Source organism: Onychostoma macrolepis, chromosome 05 (assembly GCF_012432095.1).
Source record: "Onychostoma macrolepis isolate SWU-2019 chromosome 05, ASM1243209v1, whole genome shotgun sequence".
In the NCBI taxonomy this organism is placed as follows: Eukaryota; Metazoa; Chordata; class Actinopteri; order Cypriniformes; family Cyprinidae; genus Onychostoma; species Onychostoma macrolepis.
In genome coordinates, this window is record NC_081159.1 from 5,360,924 (window position 1) to 5,376,747 (window position 15,824).

General features: G+C 34.9%; 1 protein-coding gene across 5 annotated transcripts in view; it reads right to left on the reverse strand.

The window, feature by feature from the left end:
• The window catches only part of smarca1 (SWI/SNF related, matrix associated, actin dependent regulator of chromatin, subfamily a, member 1), a 103,304-nt gene that overhangs the window by 66,679 nt on the left and 20,801 nt on the right, over window positions 1-15,824 (reverse strand). For all 5 annotated transcript variants that reach the window (XM_058775144.1, XM_058775145.1, XM_058775146.1 and 2 more), the window contains 21 exons: window positions 14,005-14,088; window positions 12,553-12,719; window positions 12,307-12,407; window positions 10,991-11,091; window positions 10,523-10,702; window positions 10,238-10,393; window positions 9,918-10,049; window positions 8,820-8,888; window positions 8,591-8,700; window positions 7,322-7,548; window positions 7,082-7,203; window positions 5,375-5,527; window positions 5,097-5,229; window positions 3,811-3,956; window positions 3,445-3,573; window positions 3,123-3,233; window positions 1,528-1,641; window positions 1,286-1,408; window positions 1,050-1,182; window positions 335-453; window positions 4-78 (listed from right to left, as the gene is read on the reverse strand). In XM_058775144.1, coding sequence (XP_058631127.1) covers window positions 4-78; window positions 335-453; window positions 1,050-1,182; window positions 1,286-1,408; window positions 1,528-1,641; window positions 3,123-3,233; window positions 3,445-3,573; window positions 3,811-3,956; window positions 5,097-5,229; window positions 5,375-5,527; window positions 7,082-7,203; window positions 7,322-7,548; window positions 8,591-8,700; window positions 8,820-8,888; window positions 9,918-10,049; window positions 10,238-10,393; window positions 10,523-10,702; window positions 10,991-11,091; window positions 12,307-12,407; window positions 12,553-12,719; window positions 14,005-14,088 — 2,685 coding nt within the window. The remainder of the gene's footprint in view (window positions 1-3; window positions 79-334; window positions 454-1,049; window positions 1,183-1,285; window positions 1,409-1,527; window positions 1,642-3,122; window positions 3,234-3,444; window positions 3,574-3,810; window positions 3,957-5,096; window positions 5,230-5,374; window positions 5,528-7,081; window positions 7,204-7,321; window positions 7,549-8,590; window positions 8,701-8,819; window positions 8,889-9,917; window positions 10,050-10,237; window positions 10,394-10,522; window positions 10,703-10,990; window positions 11,092-12,306; window positions 12,408-12,552; window positions 12,720-14,004; window positions 14,089-15,824) is intronic.

A 15,824-nucleotide genomic window follows, 5' to 3' on the forward strand; every position in this document is an offset into this window, starting at 1 on the left:
CACCTCTGTGTAGTTCTTTCCTTTGTTTGTGCCGTACTGGATGCGGAGCTGGTGGAACGGAGCCTTGTACCGCGCTATCTACAAGTACACCAAACGCACAGCATCAAACAAGTAATATTTACTAATTATTATTGCATCAAAAATTTAATTTTCTATGAAAGTTTCTTGCTTCGCCTGATTAGGCTGTGACTTTATTGCCTTATACTGAGGTTGCAAATCATCAAAAGCGAGGAATACTAAAGCTACCACACAATCATAATTCAGCAGCCATTAAAGAAAAACTGGCTTGTCAACAACATAATTGAATCTCATGGCAAGTTTTTGAAAGGCTGACCTTGGCGTCCAAGGCTTTTTTGATGCTGATGCGTCTCTGGATGCGAGCTTCTCCTCGCTCTATCTGAGCCATGATCTTCTCAATATCCTGCAGCTCGTTACAGCGCTCCCAAAACACCGCTATTATAACGACAAACAATGTGTAAGGCGTGTGTAGTTATTACAGCAGTGAAATATTATTTTTTGTATTTTATGCATGTTTATATGTGTGTGTAATCAATACAGCTGGAAAGTGTACAATAGGGATGAGTCATGATGGTCTACTATGTGCCCAACAACACACTAGTCGATTAGCAAAGTTGCTTCATTTTTTCCATGATTTTTCCTTAAATATTTTTTAATTATTTTGTTTGTTTGTTTTTTCTTAAAAGCTTTAATTAGCACTTTGCACTAAAATCAACTTTTCAAGTATTAAAATTCAAGTACTGAAATGAATAAGATAAGATGACAGCAATTTTATTCTAATAATATTAAATATTAAATTTATTGTTAATTATTGCTATCATCATTTCTCATCTTCCTATGTTTAATATTTTAATATATTCTTCCTTGTTTTTACTTTTTTTTTTTTTTTTTGATCTGGCCACAAGAACCCAAAACGAGCCAAATTATACAGGGTTCCATAAGACCATTTAGTTCAAGCAAATCACCAACTACTGGACAATCCTAGTGTGTTATTTCTATAGATGTTAGGCTTGTGTTTAGTTGCACTGTACCGGAGTATTCCATGACTTCCTCAGGCGTCTTGCCCTCTACCTCTCTGGCAATGTTGTCAATGTCATCACGACCACACTTCTCATTAGCTTTAATAAATTGATTGAAATCACGCTTGTTCCAGTTTGTGAAGCCCTGGGGAAAAACAACATTCTGCTGTAGCTCTGCTCTGTACTCAGCACACTTATAAGTGTGTATGAATGTGTGAGTGAGTGGCAGAGAGGATGATTATGTGTACTTGTGTGAGTAGTTTCTCTTTTTCTTCTGTCTCTTCAGGTGTGAGGGGTTCGGCCTCGTCTATCTTTGCTTGTTCCTCTTTTTGGACCTGTGCTGAATTCGGGATATCTGGATTTCGTGGAACCTACAATAAACACACGTACACGGTCACACGCTGCTTTAGATCAGATGCTTCATCAGCAAAAGCTTGAGCAGACAGTACAGGAATATTCAATACAATCATGACGTACAGAAAGCGCTCACCTTGTATCCGATGGTTTTCCTGTAGTAAAGAATCTCCATCTCCAGCAGCTCAAAGAGACGTGGTGGAAAGAACTGAAAGTCCTGGATGTTGGGCTGCTTTGGAGGCCGAGGAGCCTGGATCACATCCACACACACACACACACTTTTTATGATCTCTCCACATGCACTTGTTGTGCGGATATTTTCATGTAACCATCTGTGTGATTCTTGATGTCTACTGTATAATGACAAAACATTGTTATGCTCCTGGCAGATGCATCTTTATCTAGCGGACACTTCACTTTAATCAAAACACTCATTTGGTTTTCAATTTAATTTAATGATATTCATTAAAATTGAGGTTTACTGGCTCCCTGCTATAAGTATTTTGCTGACAGGGTTATCACTTTATAAACTATCAACTTCCATCACATTTGCTAGAAATATGTTTTATTTGTTTTTTTAAGGTCCAGGCAATATTAAAGCTAGTTTACTATGCCCTCGCAAAAAGCAACAGAATACAATTTTCCCAATGGTTGTTGGTTTTGACAGTTATTTTTCTCAACATAAAATCTAGATCCAGTAAAATTGATGATTGGTGGGACAGTCTGATGCAATTTTAGTGTTATTTATATACTATTACAGTATTTATTAATATTTTTAAATTTTAGTTTAAGAGTAATTTTCTTGTGCTTTTGTCTTTTTATTAGCTTTTTTACTTTTTTATATTTAGCTATAGCAATTTTAGTACTACAACTGAAATGTATTTTATTTCAGCTAGTTGCCAAGAAAACATTTCTACTTTAAGTTTTTCATATAATATTCAGATTTATTTCAATGAACAAATATGATTTTTAATAGTTTGTTTTCATTAACAATAACAGCACTAACCAGTACAACATAAAATAGAAGTCTTATAAATAATGAGTTTATGAGCAGAAAATCAAAATATATTGTAAAATACATTAACAAAATGTATCGTAAACATCATATTTATATATTTTATAATAAAATAGATGGTAGTTTTATTAATATAAATTTATAAAACCACCAGTAACTGTGATAAAACTGACACTACAATTTACAAATTTGATTAAAACAGCTATAGATATTAAGAAGCTGCACCAAAGGTGCAATGTTCCCCAACAACAGGAAGTAGAACACTGCATTTACTTCTTTAGAGGCCGCATTTATCCTTATTGATGTTTTTTATGACTTACAGTGCACTATTCGAACAAACCGTCCCTCAGGAGCAATCTAGAGTTAAGTGTCTCTCTCAAGGGCACAGCAGTGACAGGACAGACAGATGAAGAACGTCCAGTTCATGAGGTCATTTTCTGAGTCAGCGTTTGAACCGGCAACCTTTGTGTTTCAACCCTTTATCCATTACGTCCCTCCAATACATGATGATACAGCGCCCTTCAGCTGAGTTACTACTACTGTTTACTGTAACTCACTGTCTCCAGTGCAGCTGTCAGTCTGATGAAAACAGTGATCTGAATGCATGATTTATTGTGTAGTAGGCTTGAGTACACTGTACTTGCATTAGAGTATGCAGTCATGAGTAGCACTGACAAAAAAATCATTTCAGTGTCTAAACCGTGCACGTGCGTTACCTTCGGGGCTCTTGGTTCGCTGACTCGCAGAGCTTCTCTGAAGTAAGCATCTACAGCGTAATTGGCCTTCCTTTCTCTCTTAGGAGGCTCGATCCATTCGATCAAACTTAGCTGCACAACACACAGAATTCTTTAAAACACACTTAAACACAAATACATAATGCTTTCAGCTTCACACAAACTCTCACAGTCTGTGACATGAAAGTGCAAAGCTTAAAAAGCTGCCATATGCACACTGATAAGACTCCGATGCACCTCAGAGTTGCATTATACACAAGAATGAATCGATTCCCACCCGGTAAAGCTCCACACAGACACTAACTTTTTGTTTCTCTCTGTAATCCTCTCCCTCAAAGTTGTAAAGGCTGGTCTCGGTGCCGCTCGTGTCCATGGTGAAGTTCCTCAGCGAGCTCTCGCCAAGTTTCTTCAAGCGTTCGTTCATCTCTGCCGTCTGAGAGGAAGAACAGCAATCAAAGAGCATTCAACAGGGTTATATAGAATCAGCTAGAGGGTACGAGTGGAAAATTCTCATGATGTGAAGAAAATCTGATGGGTTTTATTTATATTCATCAGTTTGAATGTGAATGCCTTCGGAATTTGAATCTGAAGCTATTATGGAGTTAACCAGTTAATTTAACCAACTTTACAGTTTTCAGTCTAGTCTTAAATTGTTTGTGTCTGCACTCACCTTCTTGGCGCCTCTTTCCAGAATGGTGTCTATGTCTTCATCTGTTAGTTCACTATCTTTAGAGGCAAACACGTGTGTTGCTCCATGTCGAATCATTTGTAGCATTTCATCCTTCCCCAGTTTATTCTGCTGATCAATCAGCCGTCCTGTAAGGGCACAAATAACAGCACATCACTGTTTAACACATCATAAGACTGGGCACAGAGGCTACTTGACCTTTTTTTAATTTCTTGAGTTTCAGTTTTGAATACATATTGGTTAGGTAAATATAAACACTAATGACCAATTTTTAAAACTGCAAATTGGTTGTTAATGCACCAAACTGTTAAATTCCAAATAAAAAATAAAATACTTCTTGTGAGACATCGACATTTATTCATAGGATACGGTGTATAGAAAAAGTACACTACAATTCAAAAGTTAGAGGTTGGTAAGATTTTTAAAAATGTTTTTAAGTCTTATTCAATGTTTTTTTTTTTAAATCTTATTCAGTCTTATACTCAAAAAGTCTCTATTTGATCAAAAATCAAACAGAGTAAAACTGTAATATTGTGAAATATTATTACAATTTAATTTTAACATTAATAATGTTTTCGACTTTAATACATTCTGAAATGTAATTTATTCCTGTTATGGCAAAGCTTTTCAGCAGACATTACTCAAGTTATCAGTGACCCTTCAGAACTCATTCTGTGTTGATTTGGTGCTCAAGAAACATTTCCTATAATTTTGAATCTTTACTGTCACTTCTGATCAATTTAGTGCACCCTTGCTGAATAAAAGTATTTCATTAAAAAAAAAAAAACATACTGACCCCTAACTTTTGAACAGTAGTGCATATGAATAGTGCTACTTTCAAAGAACATCACGACACACTGGCCACTAGTACATACCACTAGGTTTCAACATCACACACCAAACTCACGCATCCAATACTAGTTCAAAAACTGCTCCAGGGAGAAATCTATTAGCATCTACAATTTGCAAACCATCTGTAGAGTTTTGTTTACTTTAAGTAATGCAAATTACTTATAATTACACATTTGCAATATGAAGTTTGAGTTCTTTGTGTAATTGACTGTTAAATCCATTTCCCCTCTGCCATTACAGCCATTCAGAGAGAGAGAATTACTGTAATTACTTTTAAAACATGGACACCTTAAAATTCATAGTTTAATATTTATATTTTTAAAGGTGTCATTAGACATGAGAACCGTAGAGAGACTGAAGCGTGAGGAATAATTTTTTTCTCTGCAGGAACTGTTTTACTCCTAATGTGTTCATACCCTGCTGAATCACTATAGAGTCCAGGCGTAGCTTCATCTCCGCTCTCTCCACAATCCTTTCCTCCACTGTGTTGTCTGTGATCAACCTGAACACTTTTACTGGTTTCTTCTGTCCGATACGGTGAGCACGGTCCTAAAATAAGGTACACGGCACAACAACAACCATTTAAAACAACAGTCATAAAGAATGCTGGCACCTCTCTGAGGCTCACAATCATAAAGTTTACTGAGCTTGGTTTTGTAGTTTTGTCTATGTGTGTGTGTGTTGTGATTCTCACCATGGCCTGCAGGTCCACCTGTGGGTTCCAGTCTGAGTCGTAGAGAATCACCACGTCAGCTGTAGCCAAATTAATTCCCAGCCCACCTGCCCGTGTGCTCAGCATGAAGATAAATTTACTGCTGTTCGGGGCATTAAAAGCATCTATGGCTTGCTAACGCACAACAACCGAGATAGAAGCACAGGGGAAAAAAGACAGCATTTAAGAGAGACAGAAATTATTTATTTGAACCACTTATATATGGTCTACTTATCTTTAGTAGTATATTAGGGTGATCAGTGGCTGATATACATATACAAAAAGCAATTTACGTATGCAACTGATTTTTACATGTACAACAAATTTACACATGATGAATGAAATCAAACAGATTCTTATTCTACACAATATTACTTAAAATTCGCTAAAAACATTAAAAACAGGATTTGAAAGATAAAGAGATAAAAACATAGATTTGAAACTGATAGAAGAAGAAAGTAACACTTTTATTGTCTAGTATTTGCAAGAATATTCTTAGCTTATGAATGTGTCTAACATTCCCATGTAACCACAGACTTTACATTCACCCCAGAACTGATCAGTGGTTTCCATGACTACCAGGTTGGTTAATCAGTGTCTTTATATAAACTCTGCAGATATTCCACGTGAAGTATCTGTACGTGTCTCATAATTTTATAAAGCCTGTTGATTTCCTTTCTTACACTTGGTGGATCATTTCTTTATACCTTTTGGTATTTAGAGATGGGAAACATGATTTAATAAGAGCAGTTCTGGTTTCTCTTACTAGACCACAAACATTACCTTTAGTTCTTTAGAGATAGAAATATTTTTGTAGATGAAACGCAAATCCTTTGCAGGTTGACATTAAAAAAACTTAAAACAATTTTTATTAAAAAAAAAAAAATTCACAGTTGGAATAAAGACAATACTATACCATAAAGGCAAAACTATATATTAAATAATATATAGCTACAAACAGCATGGCCCCAGCTTTAAAAAAAAAAAAAAAAAAGTATTTACAGTTGATTTTAGAATGTGCATATAGGGAAAAATTCTATATAATTTTTATGGAACCCAATCAATATAACTATTAAATAATAATATTAATTAAATCAATAATAATTATTATTCTTTTTTCAAAATTCAATTACAAATGTTAAACAAACATAAATATATTACCGTAATATTACTATTGTACTCTAACATAACGTTTTTATTTTACAGAACGACAGTAAAGATATGACACTAATATTCATTGCTGTCTTCATTTCTTAGCTTTTGCATGTTAAATCACAGGCATTAATGTTTTTTGGAAGACCTTAAAGCTTCTTTTGTAGACCTATTCTGGATCCAAAATGGCCATTTTTGCAAAAAGGTGTCCTATAACATTCCTTATTCTTTCATTTATTTAATTTTTTTTGCTACAGACAAAAATCATAATGTCTGTCTTTAATGGAAAATGATCATTTAAAGAATCAGTCAATAACTACTGATTCACTATTAATAACTGACTCAAAAGAGCCATTTGCTCATGAATCGGTTGAACTACACCATTTATGCTGTATGATTTTGATTCAATAAAAAGTGAATTGGCTCATAAGAGCCATTTGTTGCATAACATGCACGTGTCTGTATGAAAGAATGCCATTTAATGTATGTATGTGTGTGTGTGTGTGTGTGTGTGTGTGTGGTTAAGTGTATGTGTACCTCTCTGGCCTCGTGAGGTGTATTGCCATCCAATCTGCAGTACTCGAACCCTCTCCACATGCAATAATCTTCCAGAATATCCAACACCCGTGTCATCTGGCTGAATATTAACACTCTGGATCCTGCACACACATATATCCAGGAATGCACAAACACGAAAAAGTTAATCTGCATTCTAACTAAAAACTAAATGACTAAATATCTGCCAATTAAAAGCTAATAAATACACACACTCCTCACCTTGCTCTTGTACTTTAGGCAGAAGTTTATCCAGCACAACCATCTTGCCGCTGTTGGTGGCTAAGTGTGTGTCCGTGGTGTATGGGGGACCAGGCTCCGCCCCATCAAACAGGTACGGATGGTTGCAGCATTTCCGCAGCTGCATCAGAATATTCAAAAGCCGCATCTTATCCATCTTACCAGCAGAGTTCAGGATGTCAATATCCTTCATTAGGATACGTGTGTACCTGGTTAAAACAAGGAAACAAACACTTTGTTAGTGTGTGAATTTTTATTACAACTCAAACTCACAAACTGCTAATTGTTTTTTAATTGATTTTTGACTGGGCAGGATGGTTGACTAGTCTTTTAACAGCCTTCTAAATGGTTGGTGAGGTTGACTAGTGAGTTCATCAAGATGTTTTATGTTTTTCGTACTAATTTAGAGGTGTGGCTTCTCAGAGAGGATTTCAGCATGCTGACATCGAACAGTTAACCCTCTTTGAGAAGTTACATCACCACATTCATCTTTAAAGCGTCACCACCACATCCATCAAAGCAGCGCTTTATAAACAAATCCACTGCCTTCAATGCATTTCAAGATTACTGTTGGACAAAGTGCTTACAGTGGGAAAAAAAACGTGCAATTATATTTTTGTGCTGTTATGACTGAAATAAGCATCCTTCTAAGAAACACATCTAGTTATGAGTCAGTTATGACCCTAAACTAGTCTAATTATACAGGGATGTCTTAAACTGTAGTCATTCAGACAACCCACCAATGAGATGAGTTAAAAAATTAATAAAAATCTGGCTGATAAGCAACAGCGTTTGTTTACAGTATATTTTCAATTCACCAGTACACAGCACACACAACACTATAAATAATCACCCAAAGTGTTTATCAAACCATATGGCAAGTTTTAAAGCGCCCCCGTGAAAATAAAGAGAGATGTAAGAGATGATGTAGAGAGAAACAAGAGATTCCCAATCTAGTTCTGTGGAATAATTCATGCGATATTGATCATTAAGCTGAATGACACTTTTTTGCCTTTTTTACTTGGTGAGAGCAGAATTAAAAAAAACACAGCCCTTGGTAAAAAATGTACAACTCAGTCCATCAACGTTCTTGCTTCAGTGATATGCATTAGTGCATATGGTAAACTTACACTTAATTTTTAATGTGGTCAAGTGCTATACGACTGTGATCCAGAATCTGAAAGGGGGTTTTACGTCTCATCCCCTTATCAATTGTTTGTTTTTAAGGAAGTTGTGAGCATGTGATCTTACCATTCTCTCTGCATTTTACTGAGCCCCAGGTAAATCTTCACCTCTTTCTTAGGAGGAAGACTCTTCTCCACCTCTGCTTTGATACGACGCAGCAGGAATGGACGCAGAACCTGAAAACAACCACTCGATAGCCTGAGTGTCCCAATCATTATCATCATCATCAACAACAAAAACTACTTCAATGCTGAACAATACTAAATATATCTTCCAAAGAGAGAGTTAGACTCACTGCATGAAGTCTTTCAACCAGCTTCTGGTCACCCAGACAGTTATTTGTGTCAAACCAGGAATCAAAATCCTGAAATTTTAGAAACACACAGATATGTTTTTATGGTAATAACATTCAATTAACTTCTACTGTCTTCATACAGAGCTAATATTATTGATTAGTTTTTTTAACCTTTAAACCTAACCTTTACAGAAGCATTTTTATTTTTGTATTTTTATGTTTTCATTTAGAAATCATTTTTTTTATGGGGACCTGTTGGCTTCTCACTGAGTTATGATCAAAACTGTGCCTCTTAGATTATTATCTATGTTATATACACTAACTTAAAATAATTTTCTCATTTTAATTTAAAAAAAAAAAAAAAAAATGGACAAATCAGCATGATCAAAAACTTCTATGAATGTATTTTTCTTCAAATAACAAGTCAAGAGAGCAGGGGTGCAACGGATCACAAAATTCATGGTGAGGATCATATTCCAGATTTTGAGTAATAGATTGGATCATTTTTTTGGATCAGGTACAGAAATGTAATAATTACATGTAAAATAACACTGCATAGTGTTCACTGTATAAATTAAATTTGAAAGTTGTGTTTTGTTGTATAACATTAACGACACAGACAACAGCAGGTTTTTTTAGGCTTCTGTCTCTTTAAGACCTGATGCATGGATCCAATATAATGATACACATGCGATTTCTTTCCGACTGCTTAAGAGAATACTTGCCAAGATTTTGGTAGCCTAACTGTAAGACACAATAGTCCCAGAACATCGGGTTAGCAATTTTGCGAGCCCTGCTTTCTGAATAAAAGTATTAATTTCTTTAAAAAAAATAAATAAATCTTACTAGCCCCAAACTTTTGAAAGGTGCTGTAGAATCAAGAAAATGAAAAAATCAACTACAAACAGTCTGGAGCCATTTTTTCCCAGTCTCTTTGCTGATTTGATTATAAACTTGGTTTTATAATCTAAAGTGAAGACTTCTTTAAACACACAGCACATTTGCACACAAACTTCCAACACAACTGTGACAGATACAGCAACATAACGTGTGGGAGGAGATAAAACAGGCTGCGATATTTAAAAAAGTATGACTCACACTGGCAGAGTTGAACACATCAGGCAGCAGAAAGTTCAAAAGCGACCAGAGCTCATGTAGATTATTCTGCAGTGGGGTACCAGTCAACAACAGACGATTGGTCGTCTTAAATTCACGCACAATCTCTGACAACTGTGAGCCGGAGATAAAAGAGAAAGAGACAGCAAGAAGGAAAAAGAGAGGAAAGATGGCTCTGAAGTCTCTTCCTCTGTATCAGATCGTTAAATCATCTCAGAAGTGTTATGAGACATATTGCTCTGCTTTTTTATTTACTCTTGCATTAATTGGTTCTCATCAGTTGTTTGTCTGGGTTCAAATACCTTTGATTTCTCGTTTTTGATACGATGGGCCTCGTCGATAACCAGATAGCGCCAGTTAAACTTCTTAAAGACAGATTTCTCCCGAATCACCATCTCGTATGATGTCACGCACACGTCCCATTCACCGGGCATCATCACGTCACGTATGAATGCTGCCTAAAAACATGCACATCCTAATTAGGACTGATTAATTATAATACAAGCATTTTGAAGGACCTGTTGATAGAATGAAAGTGGGTCGAATGGGCACAGAAAACAAAAACAGAAGGACTTGAGCAGCCTTACTCTTTCATCTTTATCCCCAATGAGACAGACGGCCTTCAGGGTGGGCACCCAGCGCTTGAATTCATTCATCCAGTTATGCAGGGTGGATTTGGGCACTAGGACCATGTGGGGGCCGGGAATGTTCCTGTAGTGCTTCAGGTAGCCTAGCAACGCGATTGTCTGCAGGGTCTTACCCAGACCCTAAACCAATCAGAACACAGAAATCCAGTGAGTCACAGTCTATGACATCAACAAGACAAAAATCACAGTCTTACTAAAGCCTCTGAAAAGATGCTGGAGCCGCGTTTTCATTGTAATGAATCTGTGTGGTTCCGCAATGACGCATATTCAGACTATTTCTGAAAATGTAGGCGTTCCGTTAAGGACTACATCATATAGTTGCTTTCATCTGCCACTAGGACCGTGCTGGGTTTCAATGTGTTGAGCCTTATATTAAAACATTAGAGAGAAACAGATTGGGTTTTTTACCATCTCATCAGCCAGGATGCCATTGATGCCATTTTCATACAAAGAAATCATCCAGTTCAGACCTCGGATTTGATAATCTCTCAAAGCTCCGTTCTTAACATCTGTCGATGAATCAAAAATTAATAATCAGCAACCATTAAATCTGATCACATGTGAATGAGCTATTATAAATCATCTCATGAAATCAAGTATTGGAAGAGGTGCTTAAATGTTACACGTCACATTACAAGTGTCTGACAGCTTGATAACACAGTTCATGTGAATTTATTGTCTCCTTGTGTGTTATTAAATGTGCAGTGTGTAATTTCAAAACTATAAAAATAATTGTTGTTTCCAAGAATACAGACGCTCAAAGAGGCTATAAAGTAAGAAAAAGACCTTAAAATTCCAAAGAAAATGAGAGAAAAATAATAACGATACATGGCCTCTGTGGGATTCTTTGTGCTTGGAAACAATCGTTATTTTCACCATTCCATTATGGACTGTTAGTGTTGCAGAAACTTCACACTCCCCCTGTAAAGCAGTGGTTCCTAACCTTTTTGACTCCAAGGCCCATCAACAAGGATTAAGGATAAGGATTTTTATATATAAATATTACAAATATTTTTATTCACAACTTCTACCCGATAAAATATTTTTGAGCTTGGCATAACTAGAAAAGAGTTGTTGATTGTGTGAATTAAAAGAAATGATTTTTTTTTTCGTTGTTGTGGCTTATTTTAATGCTTGTTTTGTCTAATTTTAAGTCATTTTAAGTCATCTTGAGGCCACTGGGGATTTTACTGAGGCCCCCTGGTTGAGGACCACTTCTGTTAAGAAATGTACTCACTCTCAAGTAGTTTTAAATATGTATGTTGTTATTTTTCCTGTGTAATACAAAATTTGAATTTTTTTTAACTCTTTATCATACAAAGACCACATACTATATAGTGACTATGAACTGTCAAGATCCAGAAAGAACAAAAAAGCACTATGAAAGTACCATATGACTACATTCAGAGCCTTCTCAAGTCATATGATAGCTTTGTGTGGGGAAGAGGCCAAAATGATGTCATGATTCACAGTTTTTGGATGTCAGTAACATCAAACGCCATTTAATGTTGCTTGTCTCGTAACTAAATGTCATGTCAAATAAGTTTTGTTCCATGGAAGAAATAGCAGCATATGGGTTTGAAATGACATGGGAGTGACTAATTAATCACAGTTTTTCGTTTTTTTAAATAACTAATATATTAAAGTACCAATATTAATTGCTATTTGTACTTAAAACAGTGTGAGATTCATTAATAAATATAAACAGCCTGACTGATTCATACATGATGGTGACTCCTCAAAACGAACAAGAACATTAGCTGCCTTCCTGCTCTCAGATAAGAGTTCCTCATCCTCCTCCTGCTCTGTTCGACGATGGCGGTTACTGAAACACACAAACACGGGCCAGAAATAAATCAAACCAAATCACCATGACGACACATGTCTGACCAACAGCTTTGGGAATAATCCCTAGCCTCATGCATCTGAATGTGTGAGCATGCATGTCTGTGTATGTGTGTCTGACTCACTCTCCGACAGACAGCAGGTTCTGTTTCTCATCCTGTTTGATTCGGGGTCTGCCCACCTTGACCTTCAGAGGTGAGGTGGGGGATTTCTGACTGGCAGGCTGAATGAAATGAGCGAACAGCTCAGTCTGCTTCAGCAGGAACTCAAACCTGTTCGCACGATCTGTTTTCTATAGCCAAGGGAGAGACGGAGATTTTTGAGTAACATATGATCTGAAAATTAGTACTTTCAGATCAGTAGTAGTAATAAAAACTAGTGTTGGGCAACGATTAAAAATAAAAGTTTTTATTGTAAATAATATGTATGTGTGTGTGTACTGTGTGTGTTTATTATGTATATGTGACCCTGGATCACAAAACCAGTCTTAAGTCTCTGGGGTATATTTGTAGCAATAGCCAAAAATACATTGTATGGGTCAAAATTATTGATTTTTCTTTTATGCCAAAAATCATTAGAATATTAAGTAAAGATCATGCTCCAAGAAGATATTTTGTAAATTTCTTACTGTAAATATATCAAAACTTCATTTTTGATTAGTAATATGCATTGCTAAGAACTTAATTTGGACAAATTTAAAGGCGATTTTCTCAATATTTTATTTTTTTGCACCCTCAGATTCCAGATTTTTAAATAGTTGTATCTCGGCCAAATATTGTCCGATCCTAACAAACCATACATCAGTGGAAAGCTTATTTATTCAGCTTTCAGATAATGTATAAATCTCAATTTCGAAAAATTGACATTTAAGACTGGTTTTGTGGTCCAGGGTCACATATATATATATATAAAGACACACACATACAGTATATATTTAGAATATATTCACTTGTATTTACGTGTGTATATTTATATTCATTTAATTAATATTATATATAAATATATTTAATATATAAACATAATATATTTTTCTTAAATATGTACATGCATGAGTGTATTTATATATACACATAATAAATATACACAGCACACACACATATATTATGTACACAAAAACTTTTATTTTGAATGCGATTAATTGTTGCCCAGCACTTTTTAAAAGTTTTGTTTAAAAAAAAAACTACACAGTTGGTCCACAGGTGAAAAAACACTTTTTTCACATTTAAATGTATGCGACATTTTAAAATTGGTTAGTTGATTTTACATTATTTGTATTCCATCAACTTAAAAAAACAAATCTGACAAATATGGCCTAAGCTGTACCTGAAATATGAAAAATACTGAATTCACAAGCACTATATGAACGTAGGAAGGTCTGAATTCAGTATTTGCTTAACATCTAGTAAATGCATTCCTCTGGTTGTTTTCACCTCCATCTCTGGTTGGTTTTGAGGGTTGGTGCTGTGAACCTCATTCGCACCTGTGGTTACCCCTGACTAACACCTCAATATATTTAAAAACCAGCTGCCACAACATTATACATGAAGAGAGTGGATTAAAAGTGTAATGAAACTCACTCTTTTTTCCTCATACTCAGGGTCAGCCAAGCTCTCCTTCACAGCTGCTTTAGGAGGAGGGTCCAGGAGAAATGGCGGGTCTTCCTAGAAACACAAATCAAAGACACACATTAGATACCAATACATGCAGACAATATATATATTGTAACAACTATTAGATGCCAGGTGCTTTGGCAGATGCGTTTGCTGTTTAATGCTGCATTTCATTTTATGGTATAAATATTAGTAATTCACGCAAATATTTCCACTTTGTCTAAAGGCTCATCTCGACGGCCAGCAATTCCCCATTAAATTTCACAGACTTCAATGAATAAATGACAGCTCACATGCATATGAAACAGACTGAGCTGTTTGAAAAAGGATCACAATTTTGCAGAAATATTTTTGTTGGATGTTAAATTTAGCTCCAAAAATTGTATTAAATCTAAATATACAATATATTTACAAACAGTGGCAGTCCTTCTATTTTATTCAATTTACACAGATGCATATGATCTGATCTCCAATCTCATATATATATATATATATATATATATATATATATATATATATATATATATATATATATATATATATATCATGATCTATATATATATGATTATGATAAGAGGTAACAACTCCAAAACCAATCAGCTTTCAGTATCACATTAGTACATAACCAAACTGTAGAAAATCAGTTATGGATGCCACAGCCACGTAATCATTCAAAGGCACAATTACAAAAAAAAAAAAAAGTCCACTTACATTATTCTGCATGCTTAAGATTTTTTTTTTTTTTTTTTCTACAGGTTAACTTAAGAGTTTTTTCCATTGTTTTACTTTTGGTTTTAGTATAACATTATAATAGCAAAACAAAAGTTTTTCAGGAATTGTTTTCAGCTTGTTTATTTTCATATAAAAAGACAGCATGCAGTTGCTTCAAACAATGGCATAAAGCTTTTCAAAACATAATTTAATGTAAATTGTGATAATCGTAATTAATAATTGCAATAATTTCAAGGGAATAATTGGTTAATATGATTATGATTATTATATATGAAATACTTATTAGTTCGATCAATATTTATTTACATATCAGCCTCTCTGAAAATTCTCTCAAAGGCCACCACTGAAGAAATGTGTCCAGAGAAATAAATTTGTGTTTTCCTTTATTATAATTTTAATTGTTATATTTTTTAATTGAGAAATTCTGTTTTAACAGCTGTATGTAAACAGGTGTTTCTGTTTTATAATGTAATGGTTATTAATTTACAAATACATTTACATTTATTTTTTACAACCTGCAGTTTGCATTTTATCTGGAGCATGACACTGATGACAGGATGTGGAACATGTTTTTTTGTTTTTAATAAATTGGCTTTTTTATCCAGTTATTCAAGCTGCCACTTTACTTCACCTGTAACTTAAGCGTAAATTAACAGTAACAAGTAACATCAACCATTGGTTACAACAGGTTGTCATGACAACCACGGTTGCTATAATTACTGTTTTGGCATATAGCTTATCGCAGTTTTATTCTAGTAACAATAACTGTACTAGCTATGGTATTTTAGCAGAAGCTATGGTTACCATTGTAACTTTTTTAAGGGATGTGTTACAAAACTTACATCATAATGTATGTCAATAAATAACAATACACCATTTACACTGATTACACGCGATTTATGTAAACGCAGCAATATGAACAAAGTGTGACCAAACTCATATAACGTACAATGTTTAAATCGCTTATTAAAACGACTATTTTTGATAACTAAAAGTTGGAGCCCAGATGAACTGCCGATAGTGACATAGGATCAATACTCTGACTAACCCAGTCT